The 22,113-nt window shown below is 38.3% G+C and overlaps 1 protein-coding gene across 2 annotated transcripts in view; it reads right to left on the bottom strand.

Annotated features, from left to right (window-relative positions):
• The window catches only part of nell2a (neural EGFL like 2a), a 163,759-nt gene that overhangs the window by 34,757 nt on the left and 106,889 nt on the right, over positions 1-22,113 (bottom strand). For both annotated transcript variants that reach the window (XM_047354661.1, XM_047354669.1), the window contains exon 16: positions 3,532-3,672. In XM_047354661.1, coding sequence (XP_047210617.1) covers positions 3,532-3,672 — 141 coding nt within the window. The remainder of the gene's footprint in view (positions 1-3,531; positions 3,673-22,113) is intronic.

Here is a 22,113-nt window from a genome sequence, read left to right as displayed (position 1 = left end):
TGTGGGTTATGTGACTCCAGTCAGTGTTGTTGAGAATCCAGAGCTTATTTATTTACAGAAAATAATATACAATTACAGTGGTTTAAGTATCCGTTAATGATTTCATCTTTTTTGGCTTTGTTGTTCTGCCAAGCTGTAACATGTTTTTATATCAGAAAAAGATTACCTGAGTAAATACAGAAAGCAGTTAAAAATTATTTAGTTTATTAAGGGGAAAAACTTTCCAAAACAACCTGGCCATAGCCTCTGAAAGTCCCATTTCGGAATCTGAGTTATCACTTTAACTGATGCTTAAACTAGATCAACTGGTAAATTATGCTACAAATGAATAAAAAGGAAAAGCTAAATAAACTAAACAAAACATTTTGAAAAGCTTGTTTTTCAGGATCTTATCAGACTAAAACAAAACTGGAAAGTCGAGATGAAACATGGAACAGGCAGATGGGACCATAGGATCTGAACAGATGAAGAAGAGGAGGGTTTTAGATAATAGCTACTGCAGCTTGGTAAAGTTGGAAGTCAAATCTTGTTATATAAAAAGGCAGAAATATTAAATATTAAATATTACAAATTTGCTGACAGCAATTAGTTCAGAGCACAAGTATCCTTCTGTTGCTGACAAAACAGTAAAGTTTGATTAAAAACTTTGTTTGTTCTCAATAGTTTAACACTGTAACATATAATGTATTGTGACTAGTTACATTACATTATAATGATTTAATTTGCCTTCAGCTTAAGAGTTCAGCAGTTTGGAGTTTAAATTCCAAATATTGTTGGGGTCTCTGAGTGCCTAGTGTCTCAAGACATAAAAAAGCAATCTTGTTAAGAGGTACTCATGAATGTTTTGAAAGATGTAAATATATCCATACATTAGGCACGGCTAGTTAGTTGTATCAAGGAATAGTGAGATTGTTTCAATATTCCATAATAGTCCTCCTAACCCAATTAGTTTTTAGTGTGCGGTGTTGGACTTGTTCCTGTGGTACAACAAAGATAAAGGTGGTTCTTTGGAATGTTAAAGATACAAAAAAACCTACAATCACTCATTTGTTAAAAATGCTTCTTGTAAAATGGCCTTCTGTTTTAGCTGTTACTGACTCACTACATTGTAGAATTTAATCCTTTACTTTTAAAACATCTTTAGCTGAAAGAAACTGAATTTGAACTGAGTGACTATCAACTCTTTCACCTTTTCCCCTTGTCTATGCATTAAAATCAAAACACTTAAACATAGCTATACTTACAACTGTAAAAATCTGCATTTTATTTTAGCAGCAGTAGGAATTGTTGTTTTTATTTACTCTTACAAAAGTTCTTCCAAAAATCCCCATCACTGTAAATACAAAGGTCTCCAAGTACCACACCACCGACGGATTATTTAAAAACATTAATGAAGTAACACATGGACTTTATTTAGTTGGTTGTGTTTTGCACACATGAAAACAAGAAGAAACATGTATTTCTGAGTCCCATTTTTACTCAGAACTAAAAACACAAAACAAGGGAAAAAAAGAATGGTGCCCCATAAATCTGAATTTTGACGGGAAAAGCTAATGGTTTTCCCAGTATTGAGCAAAACAAAAAAAACAATATGGCTGCCGTCTGTTTAAAACAAATTTATAACTACTGTTAATTGTTTGTTTGCTCTTCTAAGAGTTTATATCTTACTAAAGCCAACAACATATAGTAGCCCGTGCATGAAATGCAATGAAAAACACTGTTGTTAGGCGGTATTGCTAATAGCAGTTAGCTTGTCGCTGAGCACAGCAATCATTGCATCGCACTGTTTTTCAGCCTTGAAACTGGAACATGGTTAAGTTGGGTTTGGTACAATGCTTAGATTTTTTATTTCCATCTTCAGATGTAAATACGTGTCACATGTTCCTGTCCTTAATGTAAACTAAATTTATATTTCCACAGTAGTTCTCTCAAGTAGTTTGCGTTTGAAGCTAGGATCATTTTTTGCTTGAACAACCCGGCTTTGGCTGTAGCTTAATAGCTCTATGGCACTGTTATTTAGCTTTTCGTTTACACTCACCGGCTACTTTATTAGGTACACCTTGCTAGTACCGGGTTGGACCCCCTTTTGCCTTCAGAACTGCCTTAATCCTTCGTGGCAAAGATTCAACAAGGTACTGAAAACATTCCTCAGAGAGTTTGGTCCACATTGACATGATAGCATCACACAGATGGTGCAGATTTGTCGACTGCACATCCATGATGCGAATCTCCCGTTCCACCACATCCCAAAGGTGCTCTATTGGATTGAGATCTGGTGACTGTGGAGGCCATTTGAGTCCAGTGAACTCATTGTCATGTTCAAGAAACCAGTCTGAGATGATTCGTGCTTTATGACATGGCGCGTTATCTTGCTGGAAGTAACCATCAGAAGATGGGTACACTGTGGTCATAAAGGGATGGACATGGTCAGCAACAATACTTAGGTAGGCTGTGGCGTTGACACGATGCTCAATTGATACTAAGGGGCCCAAAGTGTGCCAAGAAAATATCCCCCACACCATTACACCACCACCACCACCAGTCTGAACCGTTGATACAAGGCAGGATGGATCCATGCTTTCATGTTGTTGACACCAAATTCTGACCGTACCATCCGAATGTCGCAGCAGAAATAGAGACTCATCAGACCAGGCAACATTTTTCCAATCTTCTATTGTAAAATATTGGTGAGCCTGCGCAAATTGTAGCCTCAGTTTCCTGTTCTTAGCTGACAGGAGTGGGATCCGGTGTGGTCTTCTGCTGCTGTAGCCCATCCGCCTCAAGGTTCGACGTGTTGTGCGTTCAGAGATGCTCTTCTGCATGCCTTGGTTGTAACTAGTGGTTATTTGAGTTACTGTTGGCTTGCTATCAGCTCGAACCTGTTTGGCCATTCTCCTCTAACCTCTGGCATCAACAAGGCGTTTGCGCCCACAGAACTGCCGTTCACTGGATATTTTCTTTTTTTCAGACCATTCTCTGTAAACCCTAGAGATGGCAGTGCGTGAAAATCCCAGTAGATCAGCAGTTTCTGAAATACTCAGACCAACCCGTCTGGCACCAACAACCATGCCACGTTCAAAGTCACTTAAATCACCTTTCTTCCCCATTCTAATGCTCAGTTTGAACTGCAGCAGATCTTCTTAACCATGTCTACATGCCTAAATGCATTGAGTTGCTGCCATGTGACTGGCTGATTAGAAATTAGCGTTAACAAGCGGTAGGACAGGTGTGCCTAATAAATTGGCTGGTGAGTATACATTGCAAATTGTTAGTAACAAACTTTTTTCTCTGTACCTCTAAAAGGCGCCACCAGCAGTACCCTGTACCACTATCTTGAGAACACTCAAAGTAGATCATGTTATCCATTTTTGTTTTAAATGTTTGTGTTAATACCATGATGCCGTGAGAATACCGTGAGAATATGATACCAGCCCATGCCTAAAATGTATTTATGAGATTTTCCCATTTCAGGTGTCAAAATTTACTCTCAGCAAACCTTTTAATATTTAATAAACAAAATGTGTAACTCACCTACGCACGATTCCCCGTTGGCGGAAAACAAGCCGTTGTCATGGTAGCCATCGCGGCACTCACAGTGGTACCAGCCAGGCAAGTTGACACAAGTGGATTTACTATCGCACTCGACAAAGCCATCTGCACACTCATCAATGTCTGAGGAGGGGGAGAGACAATAAGACATCCATATGCAGTCAATATATGTTGGTTTCAGAATCAGCTTTTTACACTCAGTCAGATATTGCGCCTGTATTCTTGCCTCTTGGGCGTTTTCAACTCTGACTGATTCATAATTAATAAAACAACTTGTCTTGCGTTTGAGAGCATCCAGACCAAAGGCTTTATTGATCAAAGACAGCTTCACAGCCAGATGATTACATCTGTATTAAAAAAGAAAGCGGGAAATAAAATAGGAAGCACATTCTTACAAGGCAGTGTCGACATGTTTTTTTTAATCTAAAATACTTAAACATTAAAGGTGTAATAAAATGCATTGCCATGCAGGTATACATATTATTTCCAAAATTAGTGTGGTCTCGATTTGTTTTATTGAAGAAAACATTCTGTTGTGAAAAAAGACCCTCAACAAATTACTCTGACACCATTTCTTTCAGTCCTTGGGTGGCTGTAAATTCATAGAGTTCACGTTTATTTTCACAAAACTGCCATGTGAAAAATCTTCTGCTACCTTTTTCAGCTTGTTTTTATAGCAACCCTGAAATTAAGTGCTCCGTGTTTTTCTCTCCCCATCATTTTGTGTTAGTGTCTATTCTTGTTCTTTTTCATACACTCACACGCATTAAAACTTCTTTATTATTATAGTAGGCATCCCCGCATCATCCAAGTACTATTGAGCTGTTAACAATGAGCATAATACCGGCAGAGAGACCAAGAGAGAAAGAGAGATTATTCTGATATTTTGGCTAACATTTAATTAAACCCCGGGCCAGACCCACGTGAAGGAAGGAATAAAGCTTGTCATTATGCAGCAGGGCTAAATATGTTAGCTCCCGACATGTGCTGTGATTAAATGTGTCTGCATGGCCGGTGATGGCTTTTTTATGATTGTGCATGATGCATGATGCTCTGCTCTCATTATGAAAATGGTAGTGTGCCGTGGATGACCTTCTTCACATCTGTATTGCAATACTATCCCCCCACACCTGCCCGTCCTCGAGCGACTGACAGAAGGGCTCATGGTCCCCCACCACCCAGGCAGTAATAGGATTAAGACCTATTGGCTAATGAGCCCTCAGCCTTTTAATAGAAATTCTGCTGCAGATTAATGGTTGATCAAATGTCTTGCAGATTAGGGCTTTACAGTGCCCTGCAAAGGTAGTCAAAGATGTGGGGAAAAGTTGTTGATGAGTTTAAGAATGGTTAGGCTGTAAAACAATATGCTAAGCTTGTAACTGTTTAGATCAGTATTACCGGCAGGTGTGGCAAGGAGGTGACGGATCAGAAAAGTAGCCAAAAGGCCCATTGTAACTCTGGATGAGCTGCAGAGATCCACAGTTCAGGTCAGAGAATATAGCCGTGCAGCTGAGAAATCTGGCACCTAATGGAAGACTGTCAAAATACTTGTGGCTAGAGTAGAGGTTCATTTTCTAGAAAGACAATGACTCTGATAATCCAGCCAGAATTGCAATGGAATGGTTTAGATCAAAGTACTTCTATGTGTTACAATGGCCTAGTCAAAGTCCAGAGCTAAATCTTGTTGAGATTCTGTGGGAAGGTGTCAAGGTTGATATTCACAGATGCTTTCCACTAAATCGGACTGAGCTTGAGTAATTTTGCAAAGGATGGGAAAAAAAGTAACTCTCTAGCTGTGCAAAGTTGTTAAAGACATACTCCAAGACTTAGCGTGTAATTGCAGATCTTCAAAGTATTTACTCAGGGAATGTTGAACACAAACTAGACTTTTCAGATCTTTAACAGACAAAAGTGTAACGTACTGTAAGGGTTCCAAGAGCCAGTTCCAAGCACACAGCTTCATATCAAAAGTTGACTGCAATTAGTATAACTCCCCCATCATTGAAAATTATTTTTAGATCTCCCTGCCTCTTGAGATAAAAATCCAATTCTATGTGTTGCCTGTGGATGTCAGGTTGATAAAGAAACAAGGAGCTTTTAAAAAGGGAGAAAATGCATGAGGTGCATTGCCAGGATATGGAGAATTTTAAGCTGAAATTCAGCCTCTGCCTTTACTGCTGTATGAAGCAGTTCAAAGTACAACTGTGCCCGTCAGATGCTATTTATACCAGGCAGCGATGATGAAGTAAAAGTCTAAAAATATGCAAATGGGTTATTTTCAGCCGGTTTCATTCAGGTATTTAAATGCTCCGCTGTCTGGTGATAACAACAGAGGCTTACACCCTCTACAAAAGATTTGCCGCCTTTCTCTTTTATGTATGCAAACCTGTCAGCTGCAATGCCACCATGTCGCTGTCAAATCAACTTTTAAAGTGCTGCCGCGATTAGGATGGAGAAATTCAGCTGCTCTTTGGACATGGTAACATGGAGGCACAGCTGGGATAGAGTGCACCTTGCAAAAATATCTTGCCTTCTCTTTCTTTATCATCTTTTCCTGAATGAAAAGAGAAGATCTTAGTAATTAAATCATCAACAATAACAGTCAGACAAGGGCATTGCTGAGAGTAGCTGTCCCCCTGGAATCAAAAGGCTTTTGTTTTTGTTCAGTCATTCATGGGGATGGCTTAGCAGTTACACTTGTTAAATGATGCCTTTCTCCTCCCTGGGAAAATGAATCGACTACACAAACAAAATGGTCTGTTTCTTTCTCCTGGAAAGGTCAGAAGCTAAGGCACAACGGTTACCCTGGTGATGGAAAGGCATAACGACTGAAATACCTTGTGCATGCATGAGACAGGGAATCGAGAAGGGGTGAAGAGGTCAAGCAAGATAGAAGAAATGAAAGGAGGAGAAGAAAAAAAAAACAAGTGTGTATGAGAGAGACTGCAATTATACTTCTCGTTATCCTGAGTGGCATCGCAGAAACAACAGCTCTATTAAGACATGTCTCGAAGGACAAAGTCAATGGGAAAAATCATCCGGATTTTCCTCTGAGAGCTCCTTATGTCTCCAAGTCATAAAAACGCTCTCCTCCAGTTTTATTCATTCGCCACCTTAACCTTCCCAGGTATTTCTTTTTCTCTGTCTACCTTAAAGCTAAGGTAGAAACAGAAGTGCTCTCATTATAACCTCTGGCAAACCCTCACAGTCTGATGTCTCTCTGAGCAGAAAAGGGCAGAATAAAGAGGTAGATTTAGCCTGACCTCTGTATGACTTTTTTCATTGTCCATGCTCGTAATAACCTCTTCACTTCATTCTATTTTTTTCTCTTTCTGATCTTTGACTAAGTGCAGCTTGTTGCCTTTACCTCTCCCTGTGACCCCCCCCCCTTTCACTGCCCACGTTCTTATTGTTTCATTTCTAATAGGAAAAGTTACTGCCACATCTTTTGCACAGTCACCTAATTTTATTCAATTTCAATATCATATACATATATACATATATACATATATATATATATATATATATATATATATATATATATATATATATATATATATATATATATATACACATATATATTGGTATTTAATTAGCTGTAAGCAATAACAACAAAATTGATCATTTGCTAAAATAAATTAACATCTGATAACATTGATTTTTTTGATTTATTATTGTTTACTGAAATGCACTTGCATTCCTGAAAGGCCTGGTTGGCTTTTATTTCAAGAAATTTGACCTGCTATAAGCTGAAGCTCCTACTTGATTTTCCTGATGGGCTAACCTATCATGTCAGATCAAGAAAACACTTCTAAGCCTTCAAGTCAACGGTGAAGTACAAAAAACAGAGTTGACTTTGTGATGCATGCTCAGTTTTTAAGAGAGGAAATAAAGCCCAACTATCAGCGATTCATTGGGAAATCCGAGTCAAACCGAGCTTCACGCAGAGTTCCTGAAGATGAAACAGACACTGAAATGCAAATCCATATCTGCAAGCACTTGAGTGGGAGAGAGGGTGAGTAATCAAGGGAAACTGGAAACAAGGCTTGTGAACAATTCATGTCTGCCGGAATGCTCTGAATACGCTCACTCCGTATTTTAATTCCTCCATCTTTACGTGTGTGTTTAATTGGCATTATTTAGTCAAAAATAAAACAGAGTAGAACATGTGAACTTCTAAAGGACAGTGTTTTTTTTCTACAGAGATTACTCCTCTGTCTTCCAGGTTGTGTTTCAGTAGAAGGATGGATATCTCTAAATGACAAGTAAGGACACAGAAGCACATTAATTGCATGAGTGATGCAAATACAATTTATATAGAGTCTTATATTTAAAAGATTTCACAGATTTCCTATAGATGGATGAAGATTACCTTATTAACACTCTTTGTATACTAAAACTCGGTGAGGGTAGCATTATTCTGTGGGGAACTTGTCTTTGTCATAAGTTGTGGCTTTGTAGGACCAAAGCGCATACAGGAGCTCAGAAGCAGCATGGTGAGTAGAATGTCTTTTAATTCTAAATAAAACAGCAAACTAGCAAACACACACACACACACACACACACACACACACACACACACACACACAGAAGATCAAGGACATTAAGCATTGGCTGACAAGAAGGAGATCCAGTGGAGCAAAGGGCATGGAGTAGAGTAAACATAGCAGAATAATGGAGGAAACCAACAAGGAACAAAGAGAGCCAGAGAGTAAATATACTGGGGCAAGAGTGGAGAAAAGGCATGAAGAAGAAGAGAGCAGGTGAAAGCAATCAGGTGGGAATGAGTAGCAGCTGAGACAAATGAAGGGGCGAGAGCTGAGGGAGGAAAGAGACAAATGGACAGGATGTGACAGAGAGAGACACAGGCAAGAAATCTAACAGAAATAATGCAAAATGTACATAAACATGAACCAAGAATCTAACCTACAATGGACAGTACAGTACAATATGTACTGGCCGAAGGAGGCATTTTTGTCCAGTAAAAACAACAAACAAATGTGGATGTTTGGTTGTGTAGAGTATTTAGAACTCTAGAACTGCATTTAGACAGCAGTCAGGGTGATCTCAGCCTAGAGAGACAGAGAGAAGTTCTAATACAGAGTCATGCTAGTATGGACGGGGCTAAATCATTCATTCGAGCATTACAGTCATGTTTTCTCTACTTTCTAAACTGTTCAACGTTTTTGGGACAATGTGAACTGTGGGACTGCTAAAATATCCTTTCTCTGTTATGAGCTGTAGTCTATACTTTTTTATTTGGTTATAATTGGTAAATTCTGTTGTTGCCAGTGTTAGCGATCAGGGCGTCAATACATTTAGTTCCAGTGGGATGGAAGCTGGAAGTGTTTAGGCAACCTGAGCAGGCAATTAGAACAGCAACAGAGATATTAAATAGCTGAGAAAACAGGGACATGTAATTTGAAAATGTTATGCAAAAAATTATATGGATTAAAAATACCCTAATGTAGCATTTTCTCAAACTGCAAGGAAATCTTAGAGTTACAGATAGTGGAGATTTGCTTCTGAATTTACCCAGCTCTGAGTGGCGAATAGCTTTACTCTGTCATGAGAAATTCTCACTGATTCGCCAAACTGATGATCTGACTGCTGTGTATTACCGGTAAGATACTGACAGCTACATAAGGTGCTACTGCACACAAACCCACTTCAAATAAATAAATCTGATCTGCTACACAAAATTAACCTCTAAAGCTGGTTAGCAAAAGGTAGAAATTGACACTTAAAAAGCTGGAGATTTTCCATGGAAGAGTGATTGAAGCAAAACAGAAATAAAAGAAAATATTAGATTGTTCACACAGTGTTTATTTGCTTCACTGGTAAAACCATGTACTTTCATTCTGTCAGTCGTGCCCAGTGTTGTTTGCTGCACACTAGCATCTACAGTATCAACCTATCCCTGAGAGACGTGTCATTTAGGCACAACCAGCAGGTTGCTCCCAGCTAAACGACAGCTCCAGCCATTAGCAGGGCCTAATTAAGACACACTAATTATAGCGTGTGATGGAGTGAGAGCTCTGCAAAGCCGTCCCTAAATAAATAATGAATACGTAATCATCGTGCTTAAACAAGCCGCTTGAGCTTAAACAGTGACAGGCATGCAGGCCTTGTGGGTAAACTGTGGTGCAAAGGAGGGACAGCTGCAGTAACGCATCATGAGAGCTTTCAAGGGGCAGGAAAAATGAATTTGGTTTTAAATTATTCACTACTTGAGCCTGATTGCTGGGTGGAACGTACCAAGGGGAGATTTGGGCTAAGACGAAACTATGTTATGCTTTTGTGACTTATTATGAGAAGATACACAGTGGCCTTTGCTCTTTGAATTTATTCAACATAAACAGCTTTGATACCTGTTGGCTGTTTCCTGCTTTCTGCTACTTAGCAATAACGTGCCCCTTTTTCACACACACACACAAACACATGCAAAACAGGAGCACAAAGCACACACATACACATACACATGCAATCTGTATCCAACTGAAATACGTGAATCTGGTCTGGTTATACACCAGTTGATAATGACTTTATTACCTCAGGGTGTTTTTCTCTTCTCCCTGTTCATTTCAGAGGGGTCCTCCTTTTACACTGCCTTTAAAGTTATGCTTCTAAGTTTTCTCTTTTTTATTAATTTGTCTTAAACTCTGACAACCTGCCTGATATTTATAGGGTCATATATTATTATATTTTAGAGATAGATATCCAATTTGTAAAGTAGGAAACATGAATAAATAACAATTACCATTTGCATTATTTTCATTTTTTTAAACAACTACAAAACGGTTTTCTAACACAAAAGCAGCCTTTAAAAACTCTCTGAAATGAAAAGGCAATCCCTCTGCCACTGAATAGTGATGGGTTTTCTGGAACAACAGATGTTGTAAATAGAAAGCAGACTGTTTTATTGACATAAAATAGATATCTATGGAAATTTCATGTTCAATTTCATTGATCTGTGACCCCAGACTTTTACTTCCCCAGAACTTTAACTTTCCCCAAAGATCCACTACAGAAAAAAAGTGGTTGAGGTTCCTAAAAGTAGGTGACAGACTGCTACTGCACCAAAACAAGTTTCTCCATTTGCAACACTGTTTGCACTATGATTATGATACAACTGGACACAAGGCTTTCAGGGAAAGAATAACCCAATGCTAAGGAATGAGAACACAACAAATTTCATGAGATGGTTACAACTAATAGCTCTAGCAGAGTCAGCAGCCAGGTCATTAATGTCATTAAGGCAGTGGTTGTTTGTGAGCATAACGTTTTGCAGAAATTGCATTGATTTATCATGTTTTTTACGTTTTGTTTTCTGTAACTCCAAAACTTCTGCTGAAAGCTGTGGACCACATTATTGAATTAAATCAGCAACAGCTCTCTCTGAGCACTCCACATTTACCCATGATACGTTGCTGCAGCAGCAACTTGTTTTTTCTTACTGTCTGAGCTAAATGAACTAGGAATGTTTTGACACATCTCATCTTCTCTTCCAAACAACTTGTATTTAACAATATTCTGAAGTGCTTTGATAGGACCAAACAAGATGAAATAATAATAACAATCCATTTTATTCATTTTTACTCACTTTAGATTTTCAAAAACAGAACTTGAAAGTGCTACACATTCTTGCAGTGATGTTAAGGAACAGGTGTCACATGTTTATGTTTCTGCACTTTCATCCTGACCCGAGCAGCAGAGTTCTGGTTACGCTGCACGTTTTGGAGATTTTTTGTAGGGATCCCAGTGAGGAGTGTATTACAGCAGTCAAGCCTAGAAAAAACAAAGGAATGAACACGTTTTCCTTCATCAGAGTGGGGGAAAATGGGATGAAGCATGTCAATATTTCTGAGGTAGAAAAATGAAACCATGCAAAAGTGTTTATTATGATCTTCAAATGTAAGGTGGGGATCAAACCTCACTATAAGGTTGATAACTGATGAGAACAGAGGAATATTATGTCCAGAGAATGTGATGCTGGCAATGGATGATGACTGTCTCTGGTGAGGCGTTCCTATTTAAACAGCTATAGTCTTGAAGCTGTTGAGCAGGACAAAGTCGTGCTTCATCCTCTATATCTTCCAGACAGTTAGCTATGAAGGTGATGCTGATGGAAGTATAGCAGCTGTTATAGTTTTTACATAGAAAAAATTCCATGGCTCAGATGACATGGTCAAATGGGAGCTAACATAGAATGGGTCCCAGGGCTGACACCTGGGGAACCCCACAGGTGAGTGTGTGAGACTGTAATTGTTTTATGGTGAATAGAAATCTGCTATGTTCTGTAAGTGAGGAAGGATGTGGAGCAAAAACTAACTGTTGATGGGCTAATAGCTTTTCAGTGGCACCAAAATAACAATTTGACAGCTACATTACTCTAGTGCTCCCATTCAGTGCTACAGTGTTTTAAAACAACCACTGCATGACTCATTAATATACAGTAGGCTTATCTGAATCCATGTGTTTCGAGGGGGACTGGAGAAGATATCACACCTACTTGGATGTTGCTAGAATTGTATTTCTTACTTCTAATTTTTGTTCCAAATTTTATTCCTCTGCTGTGGAGAATTACAAATAAACCTTTCTTCGTTTCACATTTTTTGGCATGTTTCTCAATTTTGGAAATGAAAATGAATCTAACTTTATAATCTACCAGCCTGAACACAACTAAAAAGGAAAAGCTGTAAAAATTACGATATATGTAATGTTAAGGAGCCATAGTTTGCTTGGTTAATTTTTGCTCTCTGCCCTCGACTTTGTGGTCCTTAAACTTTTCCTTTTACTTCACCGACTTCATGGTTTACCCATAAAAATCTTGTTCATCTCTTACCCCCTCCCATTCTAATCATCATTTTGATTGCTGCTTCTCTGCTTCCATTTATACATGTTATCATAAATCACCTTCTACTTACAGCCTTTTGCTCTGCTCTTTTCTAATGTGGCATGATATCACCCAATAATTAAATACCCCATCCTTTTTTGTTCACTTCACCTGTCACACACATCTTCTTCCAACTAACTTTCCTCTACTTTCCATCTCTTTTCATTCCTTTTATTCCCCAACATGATCCACAGGCTATGCTGAAGAAAAAGGAAGCAGATCCAAAACACACTTAAAAGCTTTTATTGTGATTGATATCTCCAGTGAAAAATCTGAAACACGAGGAACTCTGTGTAGAAATGTTCTACGTCTCTTTATAGGAGCATTGGTCTGGAAGAAGATGAGTAGTCGTAAAGAGAACGAGTTGGGAAACTGAGTTTTTCCTTTCAATAAAACACCAATTTACAGCGTAGGTGTAAAACACTACAGCATCTTGATGGTACTCTTGAACATAACTCTCCAGCAGCAGGTAGGAGGCACACATCTAAATTGGATCATTAATGTTGAACATAAAAATCTTTTATCTCTTTCTCCTTGTCCTTAAAGAACACCATTAATGCTAAACTGGACCCTGCATGATTCAATGCCACTGATTAAAAGTGCCAACAAGAACCTGGGACTGCAGATGAAATGAAAGATGAAAGAAAGGGAGAGATGTGCCTTCTCAGCATCTAATCAACTAAAACCTCACTTCTCAGCAGTCTTTTGAGAAACTAGCAAGAAGTCAACCAAGGACAGCTAAGATGGTCATTAGTTACAGAGCTGACAGCCTGGTGACGCAGAGTTCTAACTGGTGCCCAGGCATCCTAATAAGCTCAGCAGGAGCTGAAAGGAGAAAAATAATGAGCTGAAAATAAGAAAAATACAATAGCTCATGTTGTATTCATCTCACAGGACAGGTTTGGCAATTCAGTCAAAAAACACATCTGAGACTTGAAGAAGCAGCAGGTGTTCCCAGATGTTAAAGTTCAATTATGTAATGCAAAGATATTATTTTTGAATAAAGATACCATAAACCAAAGAGATAACTCCAGTCACTATATAACAGTGAAAAGAAAATGACTTCTGTTGAACCTTCAGTGCATTCAAGAAATCCTTGAATGTCCTTTTCAGAATGTTTGGTCTTCTGCTTAGCTTAAAATAAGTTTGCAAAATATTAGATACCTTTGTTCACAAGTACTTTTAGCCTTTAGAGGTAAGATACAATTTTGTGTTTAAAAAAGCATGCAATGGCATGGGTGTGTAGAATCGTCATCATATATTTAGCCCACAATAATATTATCTTTCTCTCTATTAGAATAAAATATATACTCATACTCAATGGCTGCACAGAGCTACGCCACAGAATAATGCGCAACCATGACATCTGATTTTTGAGCTAATTGCATTTTGTCTTGATTCGAGGTTTCAAAACATATACAGGTCCTTCTCAAAAAATTAGCATATTGTGATAAAGTTCATTATTTTCCATAATGTAATGATGAAAATTTAACATTCATATATTTTAGATTCATTGCACACTAACTGAAATATTTCAGGTCTTTTATTGTCTTAATATGGATGATTTTGGCATACAGCTCATGAAAACCCAAAATTCCTATCTCACAAAATTAGCATATCATTAAAAGGGTCTCTAAACGAGCTATGAACCTAATCATCTGAATCAACGAGTTAACTCTAAACACCTGCAAAAGATTCCTGAGGCCTTTAAAACTCCCAGCCTGGTTCATCACTCAAAACCCCAATCATGGGTAAGACTGCCGACCTGACTGCTGTCCAGAAGGCCACTATTGACACCCTCAAGCAAGAGAGTAAGACACAGAAAGACATTTCTGAACGAATAGGCTGTTCCCAGAGTGCTGTATCAAGGCACCTCAGTGGGAAGTCTGTGGGAAGGAAAAAGTGTGACAGAAAACGCTGCACAACGATAAGAGGTGACCGGACCCTGAGGAAGATTGTGGAGAAGGGCCGATTCCAGACCTTGGGGGACCTGCGGAAGCAGTGGACTGAGTCTGGAGTAGAAACATCCAGAGCCACCGTGCACAGGCGTGTGCAGGAAATGGGCTACAGGTGCCGCATTCCCCAGGTCAAGCCACTTTTGAACCAGAAACAGCGGCAGAAGCGCCTGACCTGGGCTACAGAGAAGCAGCACTGGACTGTTGCTCAGTGGTCCAAAGTACTTTTTTCGAATGAAAGCAAATTCTGCATGTCATTCGGAAATCAAGGTGCCAGAGTCTGGAGGAAGACTGGGGAGAAGGAAATGCCAAAATGCCAGAAGTCCAGTGTCAAGTACCCACAGTTAGCAATGGTCTGGGGTGCCGTGTCAGCTGCTGGTGTTGGTCCACTGTGTTTTATCAAGGGCAGGGTCAATGCAGCTAGCTATCAGGAGATTTTGGAGCACTTCATGCTTCCATCTGCTGAAAAGCTTTATGGAGATGAGGATTTTATTTTTCAGCACGACCTGGCACCTGCTCACAGTGCCAAAACCACTGGTAAATGGTTTACTGACCATGGTATCACTGTGCTCAATTGGCCTGCCAACTCTCCTGACCTGAACCCCATAGAGAATCTGTGGGATATTGTGAAGAGAACGTTGAGAGACTCAAGACCCAACACTCTGGATGAGCTAAAGGCCGCTATCGAAGCATCCTGGGCCTCCATAAGACCTCAGCAGTGCCACAGGCTGATTGCCTCCATGCCACGCCGCATTGAAGCAGTCATTTCTGCAAAAGGATTCCCGACCAAGTATTGAGTGCATAACTGTACATGATTATTTGAAGGTTGACGTTTTTTGTATTAAAAACACTTTTCTTTTATTGGTCGGATGAAATATGCTAATTTTGTGAGATAGGAATTTTGGGTTTTCATGAGCTGTATGCCACAATCATCCGTATTAAGACCATAAAAGACCTGAAATATTTCAGTTACTGTGCAATGAATCTAAAATATATGAATGTTAAATTTTCATCATTACATTATAGAAAATAATGAACTTTATCACAATATGCTAATTTTTTGAGAAGGACCTGTATGGCAAACGAGAAACTTTCAACAGATAACAGGATGGCTAAATGAAGTACAGTAAAGTTGCTTTGCAGTCCTTACCTCTCTAAATGTGTTATCTAAACCCGGGGTGACCAAAGTGTGACCTGGAGGCCACACAAAATCATTTAGATGGCCCCCTGACCACAATTCTAGAATAGAGCGAATCTGTCATGCAAACACAGGCAGTTGATGCAGACAATTTTTTTCTAATAAGGTAATGTGATGGAAATTCTTGCAGTAAGCATTTCACAGTGTATAACCTTTTTTACTCCTCAGAACATCTGTGTTAGAGGAAGAAGCTGTAAAAGCCATTATCAGAAGTTTAATGGTTCAGACCCATCTTTAGGACAATGTCAGGAAGGGCAGTTAGGTCTGTTCCTAGATAACCTTGTCACTTTTGAACTTAAGAAGGGTTTGGGTCATAAAACACAGACTCTTTGCAGTTGAGATAACACTGTCATGTTCAGTCCACTTCCATTTTACGGAGGGGAGTTCTGGTGCCCGCCTGCGGCTTCTGGACGATTGGATCCGAACTATTTGTCTTCAAATATATCTGGGTGAGAAGTTGCTCTGTATGATATAATGTATATTATTATTTTTATTACACATTAACCATCATCTCCTAACTAATTAATTAGGTTCCAGAGTTGCGAGAGGGAGGACATCAGCTGAGGGCCCAGTTACCCTGCAAAAGGAATGGCAGGGAGGTTCTCATTGGTAACAATGGGATAAAGCAAAACACAGGGTTTTGCGGGTGGTTTTTAGCAATTTTCTACACCTCATAAAGGAGAAAAGCCAGAGGGCAGACGTGCCGCTGAACAGGTAAAAAAAAATGGTTCCGGAACCTTGAGGCATCAGGGGTGTCTCCTTCTTCATACTCTGATTTATAAAATAATGAAAGGAAAAAGTGGGGATGATTGTGTGAAATGTGCTTTAATTTGGAAGATAAGTTTGGTTTTTCACAGCGTGGAAGTTTGAGTGTAAATAAGTTAAATAGTTTAAAACGTTTCAAGTAAAACAGTTGATGGATGCAGATGGAAAAAAAAAAAAAAACATAAGAAAAGATTAAAAAGCACAGAGTGCATCAATTAAGGGGTTAAAGAGTTAAAACGTTTCTGAAGGAAGTTTTGTTTGTCTTAAATATTGCGATCAGTCAGAAAAGAAGGTAAAAGTGAAAAGGGACATTAGAGATGCGAAAAGAAAGTTGTTTTAGAAAGGATTATAGTGCATGTTGTGGAAGGAAGTGACAGGCAGGGGGACAATTGACTGACTGACTGATAATATTTCTTTGTGCAAAATCTGAACCTATACTAAACTTTTCTTTTGCCTCTCTCACACACAAATACATACATATATGGGATTTGAGTTCAACATCTGCGTTTTTGAGTCTGGATTTTAGAAACCTGCCCTTCTCCATGGCTACTCCGCCAGAGACGCTTCTCCAGCACGGCCTGAAAGAGAGAGATCTGCCTTCCTGCATGTTGAAAATCGCAGTGTGACTTTCTACAAGAAAAAAAAACGAAACTCAGAAGAAGTCTGTCCCCACTGAGATGGACAACGATCCATGCTGTTTGCAAGAGCCAGAAGAGTGAATGCACTGGATTTATATTGAAAGCATCTTATGCGGGCAGAAGAGAAACCGGAGCAAAGTTTCTTCTTTCTCCCTCCTGGAGAAGTTAAAGTGGACAAAGAATGATTCAATGTCTCACCAACAGACCGGGGAAGGGCCTGGTTGTTTTTTTTTGGACTGATAGAGGACTGTGTGCCATGACAGTCTGACTCTGGAGCGATTTAGAAACTGATGGGGGTATCGTACAAACACACACACATTTGCATAAATCTTTTCCTATTTTCTGCAACGAAGAACGCTTATTAACCGCTGCTCATGTGACACGCTTGCTTGACGTTGACAGATATAGCGGGTTAAAATATTATTTTAGGGTTAGAAAAGTATCTTTAAAATGGTGATAACTTAACTCATTTGATACTTTCTGGTTAATTCTTTTAGAGAAACAAGTTCTCTTTCGTCGTGGAATATTCAGGGTCAATTATTATAGTTATTAAAAGTTATTAAAAGCAGAGGAAGTTACAACATCTCCAAAACTCAGCAGTAACCAAGTGTTTCTATGTTATTCTCAGGACAGATCTCATGAAGGAGCATTTTTAAAACCCAGCGCATGCGTAAAACCTGATGGGTTTCTCCTTCAGGTATAATTTTCTGTTGTCAGATTTTGTATTCCATAAATCTAATGGGTAGAGACCTCATTAAAACAGGCGTAGTTTTACTGCAGATGGTCTTCATACAGTTTCTGACACAGTATTTACAGTTTGGTGCAGTTTTTGTCCGCAAGTGCTAACTGACGCTTATGGAAAGTACAAATTCATTGTTTTTCACAGCAGCTGCTGGGAAGAGGTTATATTAGGTTTTTTCTTCCCTCTTCTGATTCATGCAGCGTGTTGATTTACACTGTACCTTATATCAGGTCCTGACAAAAACTATGAAAGGTTTGGTTCTGCAGGTTCTCTTTTCTCCCTTTGGAGAAGGAAAGGACACCTGATCAGTTCTGTGCTGCACAGAAATATTAAAACATTTGTTGTTTTCTAAGATATCACCAGCTAAAAACTTAAAAAACTTTTGAGAGTAATTGGTTTTGTTAAACACATTTCCCTTGGTAAAACAAACCTTTAAAATAAGTATGAAAAATGGGGTTATTTAGAAAGAAACTGAATGGACAGTGGTACCACACAAAAAATTAAACTAATCTCATGTTTCCTAAAAGATTCTGCATGAAAAGGCCTTCAGAACCGTGGAGTTATTTTCCACCACAGTACCAAGTTTTTTAAGCATGCTTTTTCTTTATTTTAAAACAGATCTGGTTTTTGTTTTGTTCTTGGCTTTTTAGCATAATGTTTGTCTGTAGCTTATTATGAACTGGGATAGAAGCAAATATGATCTGAGGTAAATTAGGAGCTGTGAACTAGTGATTTTAAATCTGATTGCTGTCCAAGCAGAAATAATATATTTAGCCAATCCTTCAATCTCTGCAGAAAGTTAACACCATTATTCAATGCAGTAGTACTCAACTTGTGGTTCCTGGACTCCTGAAGCCCGTAAGCCATAGATTTTGGGTCCATAAAATTATAATATTTAATTAAAGGTAGACCGATTACTTATTAAAATAGATCTAAGCCAATGATGAGTTTCAGTCATTTGGTGGTTTTGAAATGCAATAATACTCAAAATTTCTACTCTGAGGAACACAGATTGGGGTTGAAGAGTTTAGTTTTGGAACCAAGGTTAGGATTTTTATAACAGAATCAAGACAAGTAAAATCCTTCATTTTAGGAAAAGAAAAGAAATAAAGGCCCTCTTAACAGTAAGAGGATGGTCGACTCAAACTCAAGTCTCCTTGTTTTATTTCTTAGGGTTTAAAGATTAAAGGAATACATATGAGTACAAAGGTACACAAGGTGATTTCAGATTACTAAGAGATAAAATATTGGAACATTTATCAGCATTTGGATTATTAAAGAGGGTTTCTAGTAATAAGTTTTCCCCAACTCTCAAAATTTAAATAGGCCAAATTAAAGAAAATGATGTTTGTTCTTTTTTGAAACACTATGTGGGAAAAAGTCCATTTTGGAGTCAAGCTTCTTATCTTAATTTCTGATTAAGTCAAACACTGCAGTTTTTGTTTAGTTTGGTTATACCATAAAAATGTCAATGCTGACTTTTCTAATTTCCCCTCGGGGATCAATAAAGTATCTTTGAATTTGAATTGAATTGAATTAAAATACTTCTTTGCATTTAACCTGAAATTCTGCAATACAGCTGTGATCAAATTGAGCCAAACAAAAAGAGAACTATAACAATAACTCTCAGGATTGTAGTTATTATTATTACAGAGTTACAGTACAAAGAATTAGCAAAAGGTTTCAGCATCAATAAATTTGGATTCATTTAAGAGAAAACTGTTGCTGTGCTTCTAAATACTTTGAGATTTTTTGGACTATGTGCACTCATTTTTAAAAAAAGGATCCTTAAGATTGTCATAACAACATTGATCAATTATAGCATTAAAAGATGTGGCTGAGAAAACATATTCTGAAAAGAGATTGTTAAAAATTTCTTTTAATTCTTGAAGCTTCAAATTTGGTCATTTGTCTGTCTTTGATGTTTTGTCTTTGTTTTGTTGGACTGAATGTTTGATTATATGTTGCATGAAACAATAATCCATGTTTAGAATAATGTTTCTAAATCCCAGATTGATTAAAACTTTGAGTTTTCAGGAGAGTTAAGAAGCAGCTTGTTTATGAGGTAGGTGCATGTTAACAGTTTTGCAGTTTAAGTTACACTAATGTGGGATGGGATGAAGAAACTGTGGGTCCGCCCATAGGCTGTCAATCAGAGGTTAGTTCTGCCTGACTCCGCCCACCAACTAGGTTGGTTCATGCCTTTGTTGTCATGGTAATGCTCAGCACCTCCCTTCCTGAGTTTTAACACTGTTTAAGAGACAATAGAATCAAAATGCTTGTAGTGATTGTTGCCTTAATAACATGTTTTTTTTTTGTATAATGATTAAGGATGTAGCATGACTTTTGGATTTATGTGTTTTATTATTAAAAGGTTAATGAAATAGTTTAAACTAGTTTGAAGAATTAGTTTTGCATGCAGAATCATTGGTGATTTATTAGATTGACAGTTTCCCTGGTACCATTAAACTAGCTGACAGTTCAAGATATGCAAAAGTAAGGAATATATTTTTGATAAAGAATCTGAGTCATGACTTCATACTTGGTGGGATTTATTTATTAGATTCAATTTGTAGGGTTTATTCATCCAAATTACATTAGATGTCCATTAATCTAATACTCATCTTTGTACAAGACAAATTAGGATGATATGTGACTAATTTCTAAGTGAGACATTGATGAACTGAATAACTAAAGTTTGTGTTTTGTTGGAACTGAATTGCAGTTAAAAACATCTGGATTTTCTTTATGTTGCTTTCGTTAAATTCATAGTGACACATAGTTATGTCAGAATTAATTTCTTTGGTTCTAGGTTATGTGATCTTGGTTACTAAAACATTTTTGTTCAGACTTTTTGCTGAATTGTCGCATGGGTTGGACCCTGCGCCAGAAGAGGGGAATGTCAGAATAAAGCAACATGGGGTTCCAAAAGTTTTAGCACTCATGGGAAAAAGGGTAGCTCATACCTCCAGTGAGGACTTAGTGACAATGCGAGAGAGACGTTGTACTTTGTTTATATAAATGGTGCATAGCTCCCTGAGACCACATTATGAAAACCTTTCTGAAATTATGGTGTTGATTCTTTTGTGAAATTTTATATCTCCACAGATTAGACCATTTTTGAAATTATTTTTGGGTTTTCTGAAACTATGAAATATTGACCTGTAATCAGACCTTCCTCAAACATTATGTCACATTTTTGATATTCAGAATATTTAGCTGATGGTCATTGCTAGTATATCAGGTGAAGTCAGAAGATCAATTCTTTTGATTTTGTTGGATGTTTTGATGAAGTTCATGTAGTTAAGCACTTAGGTTTGAGAATGGGACTTTGAATTGAAAGTTAGCCAAGCATTGTGAAGGCCCTGATCTCACTTATATGAGATTGAGACAAAGGACACAGGCAAATCTCAGTCCTTTTTAAGTGCTGTGTGGCAGGTCTCCTAATTTGAATATGGGGATATTGCCAAGAAAAGTTTCTTCCACATCTTTGTGTGAAGATAGGATGTTGTTTTACTGTCAAAACCTGTCCACTGTGTTTTCTCACGTTTCACAGACGGTGAAGGCTGCATTACCAGAAACAGCCACTTCCACCCTCCAGTCCTTTATTCCTGGCGACTGGATTCTGCTCAGAGAATTTAGGAGAAAACACAGGAAGTCCAGGGCTGGAAAGGCCCATATCAGATCCTACTAGACACCCAGGAAAGCTGCAGGAAAGCTCATCTGGCTTCCAGGACACAAGTCATCTTCTAACTGGATCATCCACGGCTGAAAGGTGTGAGGACAGCGGACCACCACAAGACAAAGAACTGTAAGCTGATCACTGGCGAGTGATTGAAGATGTGGTTGAAGAACACTGTTCTTACAAGGGCACAATAATCCCTTGGCAGTGCAACGTTATTTCAGAATCTACTTAAGGCCATCGCATTGCCTGAAAGTTAGAAATCATAAGGTCATTTGCCTCACTGCACACACACCACAGTGAGAGATTCTTTCCTCCCACTTTGGCAGCGAGACTGACTCTGAGGAGGAAATCTCGGATGCTTTTATCTAACTTTTATGTTTATTTCTTGATATTTATCATTATGGTATTATTACAAATTTGAATGTGTTCATTTCCACCGTTGTTCAGTTGGACTATGGAAGCCTAACTTCTAGCAGGTTAGAGTTCCTGTTTCTAAATATATTTCTAGAGGAGCTTCCTACGACCGCCCACCTGTACCAGACTGGTAACAGGGCAGCTTGAAGCCACTCAGGAGAGACAGCAGGATTTTTTGTTTTTTAAGTTGTGTTTATAATTTGTGTTTATAATTTGTTTTCTTCAGTACCAGAAGAAAGGACATTCCACTTCAAGGTCACGATGCAGCTAT

The sequence above is a fragment of the Girardinichthys multiradiatus genome, chromosome 2, assembly GCF_021462225.1.
Source record: "Girardinichthys multiradiatus isolate DD_20200921_A chromosome 2, DD_fGirMul_XY1, whole genome shotgun sequence".
NCBI classification, from domain to species: Eukaryota; Metazoa; Chordata; class Actinopteri; order Cyprinodontiformes; family Goodeidae; genus Girardinichthys; species Girardinichthys multiradiatus.
This window is presented reverse-complemented; position numbering and strand designations above follow the sequence as displayed.